Below are 18,527 nucleotides of genomic sequence, written 5' to 3'. Positions count from 1 at the left end.
TTGTATTTCTCATGTGTTTTTGAAAATGTGTAGGAATACTTATAATACTTTTGGTGTCCTTTTTTTTGCTTTCTTTTTTTTTTTTTTTTTTTTTTTTTTTTAAGATGCCACCATAAGGTCCTGTTGGGGAGCAAAGGGATTATATTTTCCTTGACGTTAAGTGAATTAGCCAAACATAGACTTCCTGTTCATTCTTGATTTTTTTCCATGTCATATATGCCTATAAATATTTTTAAGTGATTCTTTATATTAATTTTTTTGTTGTTGTTACTTTCTTGTTAACCCGATTATAAACTCCCATGGGAGCAAGAGTGCCTTTTTTGCCCTCAGGTTTTTATGTGGTTAAGCAATGGCAGGTCCACATAATGATAGACTATATACTGAAAGAAAGGTAGTGTTCATGTGACTTTACAATTAGCATGTATCTGCATAGAATCTGCCTCTGGCTTTACCAGCAATAGAATATTTATAGAAGAGAAACAGAAATGCTTTGTTGTTAATTACGCTTAAATAAGAATAGGAGTAAACGAGAGTATTACCGCCAAGTCACCGGAGCTGCTTTCCCCCTTATAACCAGTTCCTAAAGTGAATGAAAGCAGCTCCCCTTATGTGTCTGCCTACTTTATTCTTTGGTAAGTTTAGCACTTCATCTAGCTATTTTTTATTTGAAATGAATTCCAGATGCCTCCTCATATAAATTGCTGACTTCTAGATATATTCTGCTTCTGGAATGGGTAGATTTCTGATGTGGTTTAATATATATAGAAACCCCGTGAGCTTCTGGCATCTAATTTCTCTGATCTTGGTTACATTGATATTTAAAGTAGGGTTTGACATACTCCATCACTTAATGTTGATAAATAACCTTTATATTCTTCTTAGTTCGTTTTATTTATGTGTTAGCTTAAAAGACATTTTCTTTGATGGAAAATGAAGTAACAAAATAATAGTGAAATAGTTCTGCGGTGTCTCTAATTTCGTGATATTTTCCATGTACTTGAAACATGTATGGTATACCTCTTCTTTTTCCTTCTCTGAACAATGGCTAGAAAAAAAGCCTTACTTGTTTCTGTTATTTACTGTGAGCCATTACTTGAATCTGTGTGTATTCATGTATGCTGCTACCTGTATGTTTTCAGATAATAAAAATTTATTGAAACATATAAGACATTATACTTTCTCTTCTCCAGTATTGGATTATAGACTGCACTTAGTTTTTCCTAATGAAGTACAGACAAAGCCATAACATGTGTCGAACTATATATTGTCCTATAATATTGTCTGATACAAAAGAGTCTAGAAATATTCTGACAGGGAAATAGCAAATGTATTAATTTAACTTACATTGCAATCGCTCTTAATGGAGCCTTACCACCAGTGTAAGAAATAACTTCTGGGTGTGAATAAGTACACAGTATAAGGTATACTTTGGTGAAATAGTCAATTCTTTTGTCATTAGTTCCCCCTTCACTCCCAAAGTGTAGCACTTGTCATAGAATCTTTCTTTCTTCATAAAGTCAGTCATTCATTTAGAATTCTGCATTATTGTATGTAGAAAAACAATATTTTACCTATTTTTGTTATATTCAGAATTATATTTCTTTCTAATTTTAAAAAAATGGTTTACCATATTCATTTTTTTCTACAACCTTTCTTCTCAGGCATTTCCTGCTTATCCAAATTCACCATTTCACGTCACCACTGGATATCAGTTGCCTGTATACAATTATCACGTAATGTCAGAGGGAGTAAAATGATTTGCTTTTAGGTATTATTGAGGCCTTTAACTTGTTCATACAAATTTCCTGAATAGTTGGTCATTTTAAACTAGTGAAGTGTACCTAAAATTTAAGGAAACACTTAGTGTGGAATGAAGACCTCTGTGTTATTTAGAATAATGAGGTAGTATTTTGACAGGAATATACTTGGCAATAACTTTTCTGTAGAAAAGGTTTCTGAGGTTTGGTGTTGTCTTCTTCATTTCTGGATGTAGTTTTCATCTTTACTGTCAAATAGCTAAATGAAACATCCAAAATGTCTTTCATGAATTTTCTTAGGGAGATAGAGTGAAATAAAATTATGCTGCACTTTTCAGAGCACGGAATTCCAGTTACATTTTCATTTTAGCTGGCTGTTTGACGATAGTAATTCTCTGGATCTCTTTTCATAGATACAAGTATATCTGTGACCCATAATTATATCTATGGTAATAAACTGAAAGAGCTAGTATCTTTGAGGTTTCCACATTGCAAAATCCCGAAAATTTGGAGAAAGCTGAAGTTTCCGATATAAAAGTAACAAGAATGTCATGGACTAGAAACATAAAGTATTTGAGTTTTCCTTTCTGTTGCTTTTATTACAATAAAGGAGACTGCAGGATAAGTACTTTAATAGTGTGTTTCTCATGTGTTTTTGAAAATGTGTAGGAATACTTTAATAGGGTTTCCATTTATTTATTTATTTATTTATTTATTTATTTATTTATTTATTTATTATTTAAGGTTCCACCTTAGGGGCCTGTTGCGGAGCAAAGGGATTATGTTGTCCTTGATGTTATTTGAATTAGCCAAACATAGACTTCCTGATCATTCTTGATTATTTTCCATGTCATATGTGCCTATAAATATTTTTAAGTGACTCTTTATATTAATGTTTTTTGTTCTTGTTGTTACTTTCTTGTTAACCCGATTATAAACTCCCAAGGCAGCGACAGTGCCTTTTTTGCCCTCAGGGTTTTATGTGCTTAAGCAATGGCAGCTCCACATAATGATAGACTATATAATCAAAGAAAGGTAATATTCACGTGACTTTAGAATTCGCATATAGCTGCATAGAATCTGCCTCTGGCTTTACCAGCAGTAGTAAATTTATAGAAGAGAAACAGAAATGCTTTGCTGTTAATTACAGTTAAATAAGAATAGAAGTAAAGGAGAGTATTACCTGCAAATCACCAGAGCAGCTTTCCCCCGTATAAGCAGTTCCTAAAGTGAATGAAAGCAGCTCTCCTTATGTGTCTGCCTACTTTATTCTTCAGTAAGTTTAGCAATTCATCCAGCTATCCTTTATTTGAAATGATTTCCAGATGCCTCCTCATATAAATGGCCGACTTCTGGATATATTCTGGTTCTGGAATGGGCAGATTTCTGATGTGGTTTAGTATATATATATAAACCCGATGAGTTTCTGGCATGTAATTTCTCTAATCGTGGTTACATTGATATTTAAAGTAGGGTTTGACATAGTCTGTCACTTACTGTTGATAAATATTGTTTATTTTCTTCTTAGTTCATTTCATTGATGTGTTAGCTTAAAAGACATTTTCTTTGACAGAAAATGAAGTAATGAAATAATAGTGAAATCGTTCTGCTGTGTCTCTAATTTGTTGATATTTTCCATGTACTTGAAACATGTATGGTATACCTCTTCTTTTTCCTTCTCTGAACCATGGCTAGAAAAAAAGCCCTACTTGTTTCTCTCGTTTACTGTGAGGCATTAGTGATTCTGGGTGTATTCATGTATGCTGCTACCTGTATGTTTTCAAAGAATAAGAATTTATTGAAACATGTCAGACATTATACTTTTTCTTCTCCAGTGTTGGAATATAGACTGCAATTAGTTTTTTGGAATGAAATACAGACAAAGCCATAACATCTATAGAACTACATATTACCCTACAATATTTTCTGATACAAAACAGTCTGGAAATATTCTTACAGCGAAATTGCAAATGTATTGATTTACCTTACATTGCAATCTGTCTTAATGGAGCCTTATCACCAGTGTAAGAAATAATTTCTGGGTGTGAATAAGTACACAGTATAAGGTAAACTTTGGTGAAGTAGTCAGTTCTTTTGTCATTTGTTCCCCCTTCACACCCAAAGTGTAGCACTTGACATAGAATCTTTCTTTCTTCATAAAGTCATTCATTTGGAATTCTGCATTGTTGTATGTAGAAAAAGGATATTTTCCGTTTTGTAATATTTTTGTTATATTGGGAATTATATTTCTTTCTAATTTTAAAATGTGGTTTACCATATTCATTTTTTCTGCAACCTTTTCAGGCATTTCCTGCTTATCCAAATTCACCAGTTCAGGTCACCACTGGATATCAGTTGCCTGTATACAATTATCAGGTAATGTAAGAGGTAGTAAAATGGTTTGCTTTCAGGTATTATTGAGGCCTTTAACTTGTTTATAGAAATTTCCTGAATAGTTGGTCATTTTTAACTAGTGAAGTGTCCCTAAAATTTAAGGAAAGACTTAGTGTAGAATGAAGACCTCTGTCTTATTTAGAAGTAATGAAGTAATATTTTGACAGGAATATACTTGGCAATAACATTTGTGTAGAGAGATTTCTGAGATTTGGTGTCCCCTTCTTCATTTCTGGATATAGTTTTCATCTTTGCTGTCAAACAGCTGAATGAAACATCCAAACTGACTTTCATGAATTTTTTTAGGGAGACAGAGTGAAATAAAATTATGATCCACTTTTCAGAGCACAGAATTCCAATTATATTTTCATTTTAGCTGGCTGTTTGACGATAGTCATTCTCAGGATCTCTTCTCATAGATACAAGTATATCTATGACCCATAACTATATCTATGATAATAAACTGAAAGAGCTAGTATTTTTGAGGTTTCCACATTGCCAACTCCCAAAAATTTGTAGAAAGGTGAAGATTCAAATTTAAAGTAACAAGAATGTCATGGACAAGAAACATAAAGTAGTTAAGTTTTCCTTTCTGTTACTTTTATTATAATAAAAAAGGAGACAGCTGGATCAGTACTTCAATACTGTCTTTCTCATGTGTGTTTGAAAATGTGTAGGAACAGTTTAATAGTTTTGGTTTCCTTTTTTTTTGTTTGTTTTTTTTTTTTTAAAGATACCACCATAGGGGCCTGTTGGGGAGCAAAGGGATTATGTTGTCCTTGACATTAAGGGAATTAGCCAAACATAGACTTCCTGTTCATTCTTGATTATTTTCCATGTCATATATGCCTATAAATATTTTTAAGTGACTCTTTATATTAATGTTTTTTGTTCTTGTTGTTACTTTCTTGTTAACCCGATTATAAACTCCCAAGGCAGCGACAGTGCCTTTTTTGCCCTCAGGGTTTTATGTGCTTAAGCAATGGCAGCTCCACATAATGATAGACTATATAATCAAAGAAAGGTAATATTCACGTGACTTTAGAATTCGCATATAGCTGCATAGAATCTGCCTCTGGCTTTACCAGCAGTAGTAAATTTATAGAAGAGAAACAGAAATGCTTTGCTGTTAATTACGGTTAAATAAGAATAGAAGTAAAGGAGAGTATTACCTGCAAATCACCAGAGCAGCTTTCCCCCGTATAAGCAGTTCCTAAAGTGAATGAAAGCAGCTCTCCTTATGTGTCTGCCTACTTTATTCTTCAGTAAGTTTAGCAATTCATCCAGCTATCCTTTATTTGAAATGATTTCCAGATGCCTCCTCATATAAATGGCCGACTTCTGGATATATTCTGGTTCTGGAATGGGCAGATTTCTGATGTGGTTTAGTATATATATATAAACCCGATGAGTTTCTGGCATATAATTTCTCTAATCGTGGTTACATTGATATTTAAAGTAGGGTTTGACATAGTCTGTCACTTACTGTTGATAAATATTGTTTATTTTCTTCTTAGTTCATTTCATTGATGTGTTAGCTTAAAAGACATTTTCTTTGACAGAAAATGAAGTAATGAAATAATAGTGAAATCGTTCTGCTGTGTCTCTAATTTGTTGATATTTTCCATGTACTTGAAACATGTATGGTATACCTCTTCTTTTTCCTTCTCTGAACCATGGCTAGAAAAAAAGCCCTACTTGTTTCTCTCGTTTACTGTGAGGCATTAGTGATTCTGGGTGTATTCATGTATGCTGCTACCTGTATGTTTTCAAAGAATAAGAATTTATTGAAACATGTCAGACATTATACTTTTTCTTCTCCAGTGTTGGAATATAGACTGCAATTAGTTTTTTGGAATGAAATACAGACAAAGCCATAACATCTATAGAACTACATATTACCCTACAATATTTTCTGATACAAAACAGTCTGGAAATATTCTTACAGCGAAATTGCAAATGTATTGATTTACCTTACATTGCAATCTGTCTTAATGGAGCCTTATCACCAGTGTAAGAAATAATTTCTGGGTGTGAATAAGTACACAGTATAAGGTAAACTTTGGTGAAGTAGTCAGTTCTTTTGTCATTTGTTCCCCCTTCACACCCAAAGTGTAGCACTTGACATAGAATCTTTCTTTCTTCATAAAGTCATTCATTTGGAATTCTGCATTGTTGTATGTAGAAAAAGGATATTTTCCGTTTTGTAATATTTTTGTTATATTGGGAATTATATTTCTTTCTAATTTTAAAATGTGGTTTACCATATTCATTTTTTCTGCAACCTTTTCAGGCATTTCCTGCTTATCCAAATTCACCAGTTCAGGTCACCACTGGATATCAGTTGCCTGTATACAATTATCAGGTAATGTAAGAGGTAGTAAAATGGTTTGCTTTCAGGTATTATTGAGGCCTTTAACTTGTTTATAGAAATTTCCTGAATAGTTGGTCATTTTTAACTAGTGAAGTGTCCCTAAAATTTAAGGAAAGACTTAGTGTAGAATGAAGACCTCTGTCTTATTTAGAAGTAATGAAGTAATATTTTGACAGGAATATACTTGGCAATAACATTTGTGTAGAGAGATTTCTGAGATTTGGTGTCCCCTTCTTCATTTCTGGATATAGTTTTCATCTTTGCTGTCAAACAGCTGAATGAAACATCCAAACTGACTTTCATGAATTTTTTTAGGGAGACAGAGTGAAATAAAATTATGATCCACTTTTCAGAGCACAGAATTCCAATTATATTTTCATTTTAGCTGGCTGTTTGACGATAGTCATTCTCAGGATCTCTTCTCATAGATACAAGTATATCTATGACCCATAACTATATCTATGATAATAAACTGAAAGAGCTAGTATTTTTGAGGTTTCCACATTGCCAACTCCCAAAAATTTGTAGAAAGGTGAAGATTCAAATTTAAAGTAACAAGAATGTCATGGACAAGAAACATAAAGTACTTAAGTTTTCCTTTCTGTTACTTTTATTATAATAAAAAAGGAGACAGCTGGATCAGTACTTCAATACTGTCTTTCTCATGTGTGTTTGAAAATGTGTAGGAACAGTTTAATAATTTTGGTTTCCTTTTTTTTTTGTTGTTTTTTTTTTTAAAGATACCACCATAGGGGCCTGTTGGGGAGCAAAGGGATTATGTTGTCCTTGACATTAAGGGAATTAGCCAAACATAGACTTCCTGTTTATTCTTGATTATTTTCCATGTCATATATGCCTATAAATATTTTTAAGTGACTCTTTATATTAATGTTTTTTTTCTTGTTGTTACTTTCTTGTTAACCCGATTATAAACTCCCAAGGCAGCAACAGTGCCTTTTTTGCCCTCAGGGTTTTATGTGCTTAAGCAATGGCAGCTCCACATAATGATAGACTATATAATCAAAGAAAGGTAATATTCACGTGACTTTAGAATTCGCATATAGCTGCATAGAATCTGCCTCTGGCTTTACCAGCAGTAGTAAATTTATAGAAGAGAAACAGAAATGCTTTGCTGTTAAGTACGGTTAAATAAGAATAGAAGTAAAGGAGAGTATTACCTGCAAATCACCAGAGCAGCTTTCCCCCGTATAAGCAGTTCCTAAAGTGAATGAAAGCAGCTCTCCTTATGTGTCTGCCTACTTTATTCTTCAGTAAGTTTAGCAATTCATCTAGCTATCCTTTATTTGAAATGATTTCCAGATGCCTCCTCATATAAATGGGTGACTTCTGGATATATTCTGGTTCTGGAATGGGTAGATTTCTGATGTGATTTAGTATATATATATAAAGCCCGTGAGTTTCTGGCATCTAATTTCTCTGATCCTGGTTACATTGATATTTAAAGTAGGGTTTGACATACTCTATCACTTACTGGTGATAAATAACGTTTATATTCTTCTTAGTTCATTTTGTTGATGAGTTCGCTTAAAAGACATTTTCTTTGACGGAAAATGTAGTAACAAAATAATAGTGAAATAGTTCTGCAGTGTTTCTAATTCGTTGATATTTTCCATGTACTTGAAACATGTATGGTATACCTCTTCTTTTTCCTTCTCTGAACCATGGCTAGAAAAAAAGCCCTACTTGTTTCTCTCGTTTACTGTGAGGCATTAGTGATTCTGGGTGTATTCATGTATGCTGCTACCTGTGTGTTTTCAAACAATAAGAATTTATTGAAACATATAAGACATTATACTTTCTCTTCTCCAGTATTGGATTATAGACTGCACTGAGTTTTTTGGAATGAAGTACAGACAAAGCCATAACATCTATAGAACTACATTTTACCCTATAATATTGTCTGATACAAAACAGTCTAGAAATATTCTTACAGCAATATTGCAAATGTATTAATTTAACTTACATTGCAATCTGTCTTAATGGAGCCTTATCACCAGTGTAAGAAATAACTTCTGAGTGTGAATAAGTACACAGTATAAGGTAAACTTTGGTGAAGTAGTCAATTCTTTTTTTTTTTTAATTATGCTTTAAGTTTTAGGGTACATGTGCACATTGTGCAGGTTAGTTCCATTTGTATACATGTGCCATGCTGGTGCTCTGCACCCACTAACTGGTCATCTAGCATTAGGTATATCTCCCAATGCTATCCCTCCCCCCTCCCCCCACCCCACAACAGTCCCCAGAGTGTGATATTTCCCTTCCTGTGTCCATGTGATCTCATTGTTCAATTCCCACGTATGAGTGAGAATATGCGTTGTTTGGGTTTTTTTCTTGCAATAGTTTACTGAGAATGATGATTTCCAATTTCATCCATGTCCCTACAAAGGACATGAACTCATCATTTTTTATGGCTGCATAGTATTCCATGGTGTATATGTGCCACATTTTCTTAATCCTGTCTATCATTGTTGGACATTTGAGTTGGTTCCAAGTCTTTGCTATTGTGAATAATGCCGCAGTAAACATACGTGTGCATGTGCCTTTATAGCAGCATGATTTATACTCCTTTGGGTATATACCCAGTAATGGGATGGCTGGGTCAAATGGTATTTCCAGTTCTAGATCCCTGAGGAATCGCCACACTGACTTCCACAATGGTTGAACTAGTTTACAGTCCCACCAGCAGTGTAAAAGTGTTCCTATTTCTCCACATCTTCTCCAGCACCTGTTGTTTCCTGACTTTTAAATGATTGCCGTTCTAACTGGTGTGAGATGGTATCTCATTGTGGTTTTGATTTGCATTTCTCTGATGGCCAGTGATGATGAGCATTTTTTCATGTGTTTTTTGGCTGCATAAATGTCTTCTTTTGAGAAATGTCTGTTCATGTCCTTCACCCACTTTTTGATGAGGTTGTTTGTTTTTTCTTGTAAATTTGTTTTAGCTCATTGTAGATTTCTGGATATTAGCCCTTTGTCAGATGAGTAGGTTGTGAAAATTTTCTCCCATTTTGTAGGTTGCCTGTTCACTCTGATGGTAGTTTCTTTTTCTGTGCAGAAGCTCTTGAGTTTAATTAGATCCCATTTGTCAATTTTGTCTTTTGTTGCCATTGGTTTTGGTGTTTTAGACGTGAAGTCCTCGCCTGTGCCTATGTCCTGAATGATAATGCCTAGGTTTTCTTCTAGGGTTTTTATGGTTTTACGTCTAACGTTTAAGTCTTTAATCCATCGTGAATTGATTTTTGTATAAGGTGTAAGGAAGGGATGCAGTTTCAGCTTTCTACATATGGCTAGCCAGTTTTCCCAGCACCATTTATTAAATAGGGAATCCTTTCCCCATTGCTTGTTTTTCTCAGGTTTGTCAAAGATCAGATAGTTGTAGATATGCGGCGTTATTTCTGAGGGCTCTGTTCTGTTCCATTGATCTATATCTCTGTTTTGGTACCAGTACCATGCTGTTTTGGTTACTGTAGCCTTGTAGTATAGTTTGAAGTCAGGTCGTGTGATGCCTCCAGCTTTGTTCTTTTGGCTTAGGATTGACTTGGTAATGCGGGCTCTTTTTTGGTTCCATATGAACTTTAAAGTAGTTTTTTCCAATTCTGTGAAGAAAGGCATTGGTAGCTTGATGGGGATGGCATTGAATCTGTAAATCACCTTGGGCAGTATGGCCATTTTCACGATATTGATTCTTCCTACTCATGAGCATGGAATGTTCTTCCATTTGTTTGTATCCTCTTTTATTTCCTTGAGCAGTGGTTTGTAGTTCTCCTTGAAGAGGTCCTTCACATCCCTTGTAAGTTGATTTCCTAGGCATTTTATTCTCTTTGAAACAATTGTGAATGGGAGTTCACTCATGATTGGGCTCTCTGTTTGTCTGTTGTTGGTGTATAAGAATGCTTGTGATTTTTGTACATTGATTTTGTATCCTGAGACTTTGCTGAAGTTGCTTATCAGCTTAAGGAGATTTTGGGCTGAGACAATGGGGTTTTCTAGATATATAATCATGTCGTCTGCAAACAGGGACCATTTGACTTCTTCCTTTCCTAATTGAATACCCTTTATTTCCTTCTCCTGACTAATTGCCCTGGCCAGAACTTCCAACACTATGTTGAATAGGAGTGGTGAGAGAGGGCATCCCTCTTTTGTGCCAGTTTTCAAAGGGAATGCTTCCAGTTTTTGCCCATTCAGTATGATATTGGCTGTGGGTTTGTCATAGATAGCTCTTACTATTTTGAAATACGTCCCATCAATACCTAATTTATTGAGAGTTTTTAGCATGAAGGGTTGTTGAATTTTGTCAAGGGCTTTTTCTGCATCTATTGAGATAATCATGTGTTTTTTGTCTTTGGTTCTGTTTATATGCTGGATTACATTTATTGATTTGCGTATATTGCACCAGCCTTGCATCCCAGCGATGAAACCCACTTGATCATGGTGGATAAGCTTTTTGATGTGCTGCTGGATTCGTTTTGCCAGTATTTTATTGAGGATTTTTGCATCAATGTTCATCAAGGATATTGGTCTAAAATTCCCTTTTTTGGTTGTGTCTCTGCCTGGCTTTAGTATCAGAATGATGCTGGCCTCATAAAATGAGTTAGGGAGGATTCCGTCTTTTTCTGTTGATTGGAATAGTTTCAGAAGGAATGGTACCAGTTCCTCCTTGTACCTCTGGTAGAATTCGGCTGTGAATCCATCTGGTCCAGGACTCTTTTTGGTTGGTGAGCTATTGATTATTGCCACAATTTCAGCTCCTGTTATTGGTCTATTCAGAGATTCAACTTCTTCCTGGTTTAGTCTTGGGAGAGTGTATGTGTCGAGGAGTTTATCCATTTCTTCTAGATTTTCTAGTTTATTTGCATAGAGGTGTTTGTAGTATTCTCTGATGGTAGTTTGTATTTCTGTGGGATCGGTGGCGATATCCCCTTTATCATTTTTTATTGCGTCTATTGGATTCTTCTCTCTTTTTTTCTTTATTAGTCTTGCTAGCGGTCTATCAGTTTTGTTGATCCTTTCAAAAAACCAGCTCCTGGATTCATTAATTTTTTGAAGGGTTTTTTGTGTCTCTATTTCCTTCAGTTCTGCTCTGATTTTAGTTATTTCTTGCCTTCTGCTAGCTTTTGAATGTGTTTGCTCTTGCTTTTCTAGTTCTTTTAATTGTGATGTTAGGGTGTCAATTTTGGATCTTTCCTGCTTTCTCTTGTGGGCATTTAGTGCTATAAATTTCCCTCTACACACTGCTTTGAATGCGTCCCAGAGATTCTGGTATGTTGTGTCTTTGTTCTCGTTGGTTTCAAAGAACATCTTTATTTCTGCCTTCATTTTGTTATGTACCCAGTAGTCATTCAGGAGCAGGTTGTTCAGTTTCCATGTAGTTGAGTGGTTTTGAGTGAGATTCTTAATCCTGAGTTCTAGTTTGATTGCACTGTGGTCTGAGAGATAGTTTGTTATAATTTCTGTTCTTTTACATCTGCTGAGGAAAGCTTTACTTCCCAGTATGTGGTCAATTTTGGAATAGGTGTGGTGTGGTGCTGAAAAAAATGTATATTCTGTTGATTTGGGGTGAAGAGTTCTGTAGATGTCTATTAGGTCCACTTGGTGCAGAGCTGAGTTCAATTCCTGGGTATCCTTGTTGACTTTGTGTCTCGTTGATCTGTCTAATGTTGACAGTGGGGTGTTAAAGTCTCCCATTCTTAATGTGTGGGAGTCTTAAGTCTCTTTGTAGGTCACTCAGGACTTGCTTTATGAATCTTGGTGCTCCTGTATTGGGTGCATATATATTTAGGATAGTTAGCTCTTCTTGTTGAATTGATCCCTTTACCATTATGTAATGGCCTTCTTTGTCTCTTTTGATCTTTGTTGGTTTAAAGTCTGTTTTATCAGAGACTAGGATTGCAACCCCTGCCTTTTTTTGTTTTCCATTGGCTTGGTAGATCTTCCTCCAACCTTTTATTTTGAGCCTATGTGTGTCTCTGCACGTGAGATGGGTTTCCTGAATACAGCACACTGATGGGTCTTGACTCTTTATCCAGTTTGCCAGTCTGTGTCTTTTAATTGGAGCATTTAGTCCATTGGCATTTAAAGTTAATATTGTTATGTATGAATTTGATCCTGTCATTATGATGTTAGCTGGTTATTTTGCTCGTTAGTTGATGCAGTTTCTTCCTAGTCTCCATGGTCTTTACATTTTGGCATGATTTTGCGGCGGGTTGTACCGGTTGTTCCTTTCCATGTTTAGTGCTTCCTTCAGGAGCTCTTATAAGGCAGGCTTGGTGGTGACAAAATCTCTCAGCATTTGCTTGTCTGTAAAGTATTTTATTTCTCCTTCGCTTATGAAGCTTAGTTTGGCTGGATATGAAATTCTGGGTTGAAAATTATTTTCTTTAAGAATGTTGAATATCGGCCCCCACTCTCTTCTGGCTTGTAGGGTTTCTGCCGAGAGATCCGCCGTTAGTCTGATGGGCTTCCCTTTGAGGGTAACCCGACCTTTCTCTCTGGTTGCCCTTAACATTTTTTCCTTCATTTCAACTTTGGTGAATCTGACAATTATGTGTCTTGGAGTTGCTCTTCTCGAGGAGTATCTTTGTGGCGTTCTCTGTATTTCCTGAATCTGAACGTTGGCCTGCCTTGCTAGATTGGGGAAGTTCTCCTGGATAATATCCTGCAGAGTGTTTTCCAGCTTGGTTCCATTCTCCCCATCACTTTCAGGTACACCAAGCAGACGTGGATTTGGTCTTTTCACATAGTCCCATATTTCTTGGAGGCTTTGCTCATTTCTTTTTATTCTTTTTTCTCCAAACTTCCCTTCTCGCTTCGTTTCATTCATTTCATCTTCCATTGCTGATACCCTTTCTTCCAGTTGATCGCATCGGCTCCTGAGGCTTCTGCATTCTTCACGTAGTTCTCGAGCCTTGGTTTTCAGCTCCATCAGCTCCTTTAAGCACTTCTCTGTATTGGTTATTCTAGTTATACATTCTTCTAAATTTTTTTCAAAGTTTTCAACTTCTTTGACTTTGGTTTGAATGTCCTCCCGTAGCTCAGAGTAATTTGATCGTCTGAAGCCTTCTTCTCTCAGCTTGTCAAAGTCATTCTCCATCCAGCTTTGTTCCGTTGCTGGTGAGGAACTGCGTTCCTTTGGAGGAGGAGAGGCGCTCTGCGTTTTAGAGTTTCCAGTTTTTCTGCTCTGTTTTTTCCCCCTCTTTGTGGTTTTATCTACTTTTGGTCTTTGATGATGGTGATGTACAGATGGGTTTTTGGTGTGGATGTCCTTTCTGTTTGTTAGTTTTCCTTCTAACAGACAGGACCCTCAGCTGCAGGTCTGTTGGAATACCCTGCCGTGTGAGGTGTCAGTGTGCCCCTGCTGGGGGGTGCCTCCCAGTTAGGCTGCTCGGGGGTCAGGGATCAGGGACCCACTTGAGGAGGCAGTCTGCCCGTTCTCAGATCTCCAGCTGCGTGCTGGGAGAACCACTGCTCTCTTCAAAGCTCTCAGACAGGGACATTTAAGTCTGCAGAGGTTACTGCTGTCTTTTTGTTTGTCTGTGCCCTGCCCCTAGAGGTGGAGCCTACAGAGGCAGGTAGGCCTCCTTGAGCTGTGGTGGGCTCCACCCAGTTGGAGCTTCCCTGAGGCTTTGTTTACCTAATCAAGCTGGGGCAATGGGGGGGCGCCCCTCCCCCAGCCTCGCTGCCGCCTTGCAGTTTGATCTCAGACTGCTGTGCTAGCAATCAGCGAGACTCCGTGGGCGTAGGACCCTCCGAGCCAGGTGTGGGATATAATCTCGTGGTGTGCCGTTTTTTAAGCCCATCGGAAAAGCGCAGTATTCGGGTGGGAGTGACAGGATTTCCCAGGTGCCATCCGTCACCCCTTTCTTTGACTCAGAAGGGAACTCCCTGACCCCTTGCGCTTCCCAAGTGAGGCAATGCCTCGCTCTGCTTCGGCTCGCACACGGTGCGTGCACCCACTGACCTGCGCCCACTGTCTGGCACTCCCTAGTGAGATGAACCCGGTACCTCAGATGGAAATGCAGAAATCACCCCTCTTCTGCGTCGCTCAAGCTGGGAGCTGTAGACTGGAGCTGTTCCTATTCGGCTATCTTGGCTCCTCCCCCCGCTTTTTTTTTTTTTTTTAAGATGCCACCATAGGGGACTGTTGGGGAGCAAAGGGATTATGTTGTCCTTGACGTTAAGTGAATTAGCCAAACATACAGTTCCTGTTCATTCCTCATTTTTTTCCACGTCGTATATGCCTATAAATATTTTAAAGTGATTTTTATATTAATGTTTTATTTTATTTTTTCACTTTCTTGTTAACCGGATTATAAACTCCCACGGCAGCAACAGTGCCTTTTTTTGCCCTCAGGTTTTTATTTGCTTAAGCAATGGCAGGTCCACTTAATGATAGACTGTATAATCAAAGAAAGGTAGTATTCATGTGGCTTTGGAATTAGCATGCATATGGGTAGATTCTGCCTCTGGCTTTACCAGCAATAGAAAATTTGTAGAAGAGAGACAGAAATGCTTTGCTGTTAATTGCGCTTAAATAAGAATAGGAGTAAACGAGAGTATTACCTCGAAAGCACCAGAGCTGCTTTCCCCCTTATAACCAGTTCCTAAAGTGAATGAAAGCAGCTCTCCTTATGTGTCTGCCTACTTCATTCTTCAGTAAGTTTAACAGTTCATCTAGCTACCCTTTATTTGAAGTGATTTCCAGATGCCTCCTCATATAAATTGCTGACTTCTGGATATATTCTGGTTCGGGAATGGGTAGATTTCTGATGTCCTTTAGTATATGTATAAATCCCGTGAGCTTCTGGCATCTAATTTCTCTGATCTTGGTTACATTGATATTTAAAGTAGGTTTTGACATACTCCATCACTTAATGTTGATAAAGGACGTTTATATTCTTCTGAGTTCGTTTCATTTATGTGTTAGCTTAAAAGACATTTTCTCTGATGGAAAATGAAGTAACAAAATAATAATGAAATCGTTCTGCAGTGTCTAATTTTTTGATGTTTTCCGTGTACTTGAAACACGTACGGTATACCTCTTTTATTCCTTCTCTGAAGAATGGCTAGAAAAAAAGCCCTAGTTATTTCTGTCATTTACTGTGAGGCATTACTGAATCTGGGCACATTCATGTATGCTGCTACGTGTATGTTTTCAAACAATAAGAATTCATTGAAACATATAAGACATTATACTTTCTCTTCTCCAGTATTGGATTATAGACTGCACTTAGTTTTCCAGAATGAAGTACAGACAAAGCCATAACGTGTGTACAACTACACATTGTCCTATAATATTGTCTGATAAAAAACAGTCTAGAAATATTCTGACAGGGAAATAGCAAATGTATTAATTTAACTTACATTGCAATCTGTCTTAATGGAGCCTTATCACCAGTGTAAGAAATAACTTCTGGGTGTGAATAAGTACACAGTATAAGGTAAACTTTGGTGAAGTCATCAATTCTTTTGTCATTTCTCCCCCCTTCACACCCAAAGTGTAGCACTTGACATGGAATCTTTCTTTCTTCATAAATCAGTCATTCATTTGGAATTCTGCATTGTTGTATGTAGAAAAACGATATTTTCCCTTCTGTAATATTGTTGTTATATTGGGAATTATATTTCTTTGTAATTTTAAAAAGTGGTTTACCATATTCATTTTTTTCTGCCAACCTTTCTTTTCAGGCATTTCCTGCTTATCCAAGTTCACCATTTCAGGTCACCACTGGATATCAGTTGCCTGTATATAATTATCAGGTAATGTAAGAAGGAGTAAAATTATTTGCTTTCAGGTATTATTGGGGCCTTCAACTTGTTTATACAAATTTCCGGAATAGTTGGTCATTTTAAACTAGTGAAGTGTACCTAAAATTTAAGGAAACACTTAGAATTAGTGTAGAATGAAGACCTCTGTCTTATTTAGAAGTAACGAAGTCGTATTTTGACAGGAATATACTTTGGAATAACTTTTCTGTAGAACAGATTTCTGAGATTTGGTGTCCCCTTCTTCATTTCTGGATGTAGTTTTCATCTTTACTGTCAAATAACTGAATGAAACATCCAAACTGACTTTCATGAATTTTCTTATGGAGATAGAGTGAAATAAAATTATGACCCACTTTTCAGAGCACAGAATTCCAATTATATTTTCATTTTAACTGGCTGTTTCACGATAGTAATTCTCTGGGTCTCTTTTCACAGATACAAGTATATCTATGACACATAATTATGTCTATGGTAATTAACTGAAAGAGCTAGTATCTTTGAGGTTTCCACATTGCCAACTCCCGAAAATTTGGAGAAAGGTGAAGTTTCAAATATAAAAGTAACAAGAATGTCATGGTCTAGAAACATAAAGTACTCAAGTTTTCCTTTCTGTTACTTGTATTATAATAAAAAAGGAGACAGCAGGATAAGTACTTCAATATTGTGTTTCTCATGTGTTTTTGAAAATGTGTAGGAATACTTTAATGGTTTGGGTTTCCTTTTTTTTTTTTTTTTTTAAGATGCGACCATAGGGGCCTGTTGGGGAGCAAAGGGATTATATTTTCCTTGACGTTAAGTGAATTAGCCAAACATAGACTTCCTGTTCATTCTTGATTTTTTTTCCATGTCATAAGTGCCTATAAATATTTTTAAGTGATTCTTTATATTAATGTTTTTGTTTTTGTCTTTGTTACTTTCTTGTTAACCCGATTATAAACTCCCATGGGAGCAAGAGTGCCTTTTTTGCCCTCAGGTTTTTATGTGTTTAAGCAATGGCAGGTCCACATAATGATAGACTATATAATCAAAGAAAGGTAGTGTTCATGTGACTTTAGAATTAGCATGTATCTGCATAGAATCTGCCTCTGGCTTTACCAACAATAGAATATTTATAGAAGAGAAAGGGAAATGCTTTGCTGTTAATGACGCTTAAATAAGAATAGGAGTAAACCAGAGGATTAGCTGCAAATCACCCGAGCTGCTTTCCCCCTTATAACCAGTTCCTAAAGTGAATGAAAGCAGCTCTCCTTATGTGTCTGCCTACTTTATTCTTCAGTAAGTTTAGCAGTTCATCTAGCTATCCTTTATTTGAAATGATTTCCAGATGCCTCCTCATATAAATTGCTGACTTCTGGATATCTTCTGGTTCGGGAATGGGTAGATTTCTGATATGTTTATTATATATATATGTAAATCCCGTGAGCTTCTGGCATGTAATTTCTCTGATTGTGGTTACATTGATATTTAAAGTAGGGTTTGACATACTCCATCACTTAATGTTGATAAAGGACGTTTATATTCTTCTTAGTTCGTTTTATTTATGTGTTAGCTTAAAAGACATTTTCTTTGATGGAAAATGATGTAACAAAATAATAATGAAATCGTTCTGCAGTGTCTCTAATTTTTTGATGTTTTCCGTGTACTTGAAACATGTACGGTATAACCTCTTTTATTCCTTCTCTGAAGAATGGCTAGAAAAAAAGCCCTAGTTATTTCTGTCATTTACTGTGAGGCATTACTGAATCTGGGGGTAGTCATGTATGCTGCTACCTGTATGTTTTCAAACAATAAGAATTTATTGAAACATATAAGACATTATACTTTCTCTTCTCCACTATTGGATCATAGACTGCACTGAGTTTTTCGGAATGAAGTACAGACAAAGCCATAACATCTGTGGAACTGCATATTGTCCTATAATATTGTCTGATACCAAAGAGTCTAGAAATATTGTGACAGGGAAATAGCAAATATATTTATTTAACTTACATTGCAATCTGTCCTAATGGAGCCTTATCACCAGTGTAAGAAATAACTTCTGGGTGTGAATAAGTACACAGTATAAGGTAAACTTTGGTGAAATCATCAATTCTTTAGTCATTTGTTCCCATTCACACCCAAAGTGTAGCGCTTGACATAGAATCTTCCTTTCTTCATAAAGTCAGTCATTCATTTAGAATTCTGCATCGTTGTATGTAGAAAAATGACATTTTACC

At 36.2% G+C, this 18,527-nt stretch overlaps 1 protein-coding gene across 2 annotated transcripts in view; it reads left to right on the top strand.

Annotated features, from left to right (window-relative positions):
• The window catches only part of LOC112208053 (deleted in azoospermia protein 4), a 50,212-nt gene that overhangs the window by 17,820 nt on the left and 13,865 nt on the right, over positions 1-18,527 (top strand). Inside the window, exons 10-13 of one of the 2 annotated variants that reach the window (XM_054677299.2) lie at positions 1,662-1,733; positions 4,062-4,133; positions 6,445-6,516; positions 16,231-16,302. In XM_054677299.2, the coding sequence (XP_054533274.1) occupies positions 1,662-1,733; positions 4,062-4,133; positions 6,445-6,516; positions 16,231-16,302 (288 nt within the window). The remainder of the gene's footprint in view (positions 1-1,661; positions 1,734-4,061; positions 4,134-6,444; positions 6,517-16,230; positions 16,303-18,527) is intronic. The other variant, XM_063805065.1, reaches the window with a different exon arrangement.

Source organism: Pan troglodytes, chromosome Y (assembly GCF_028858775.2).
Source record: "Pan troglodytes isolate AG18354 chromosome Y, NHGRI_mPanTro3-v2.0_pri, whole genome shotgun sequence".
In the NCBI taxonomy this organism is placed as follows: domain Eukaryota; kingdom Metazoa; phylum Chordata; class Mammalia; order Primates; family Hominidae; genus Pan; species Pan troglodytes.
This window is presented reverse-complemented; position numbering and strand designations above follow the sequence as displayed.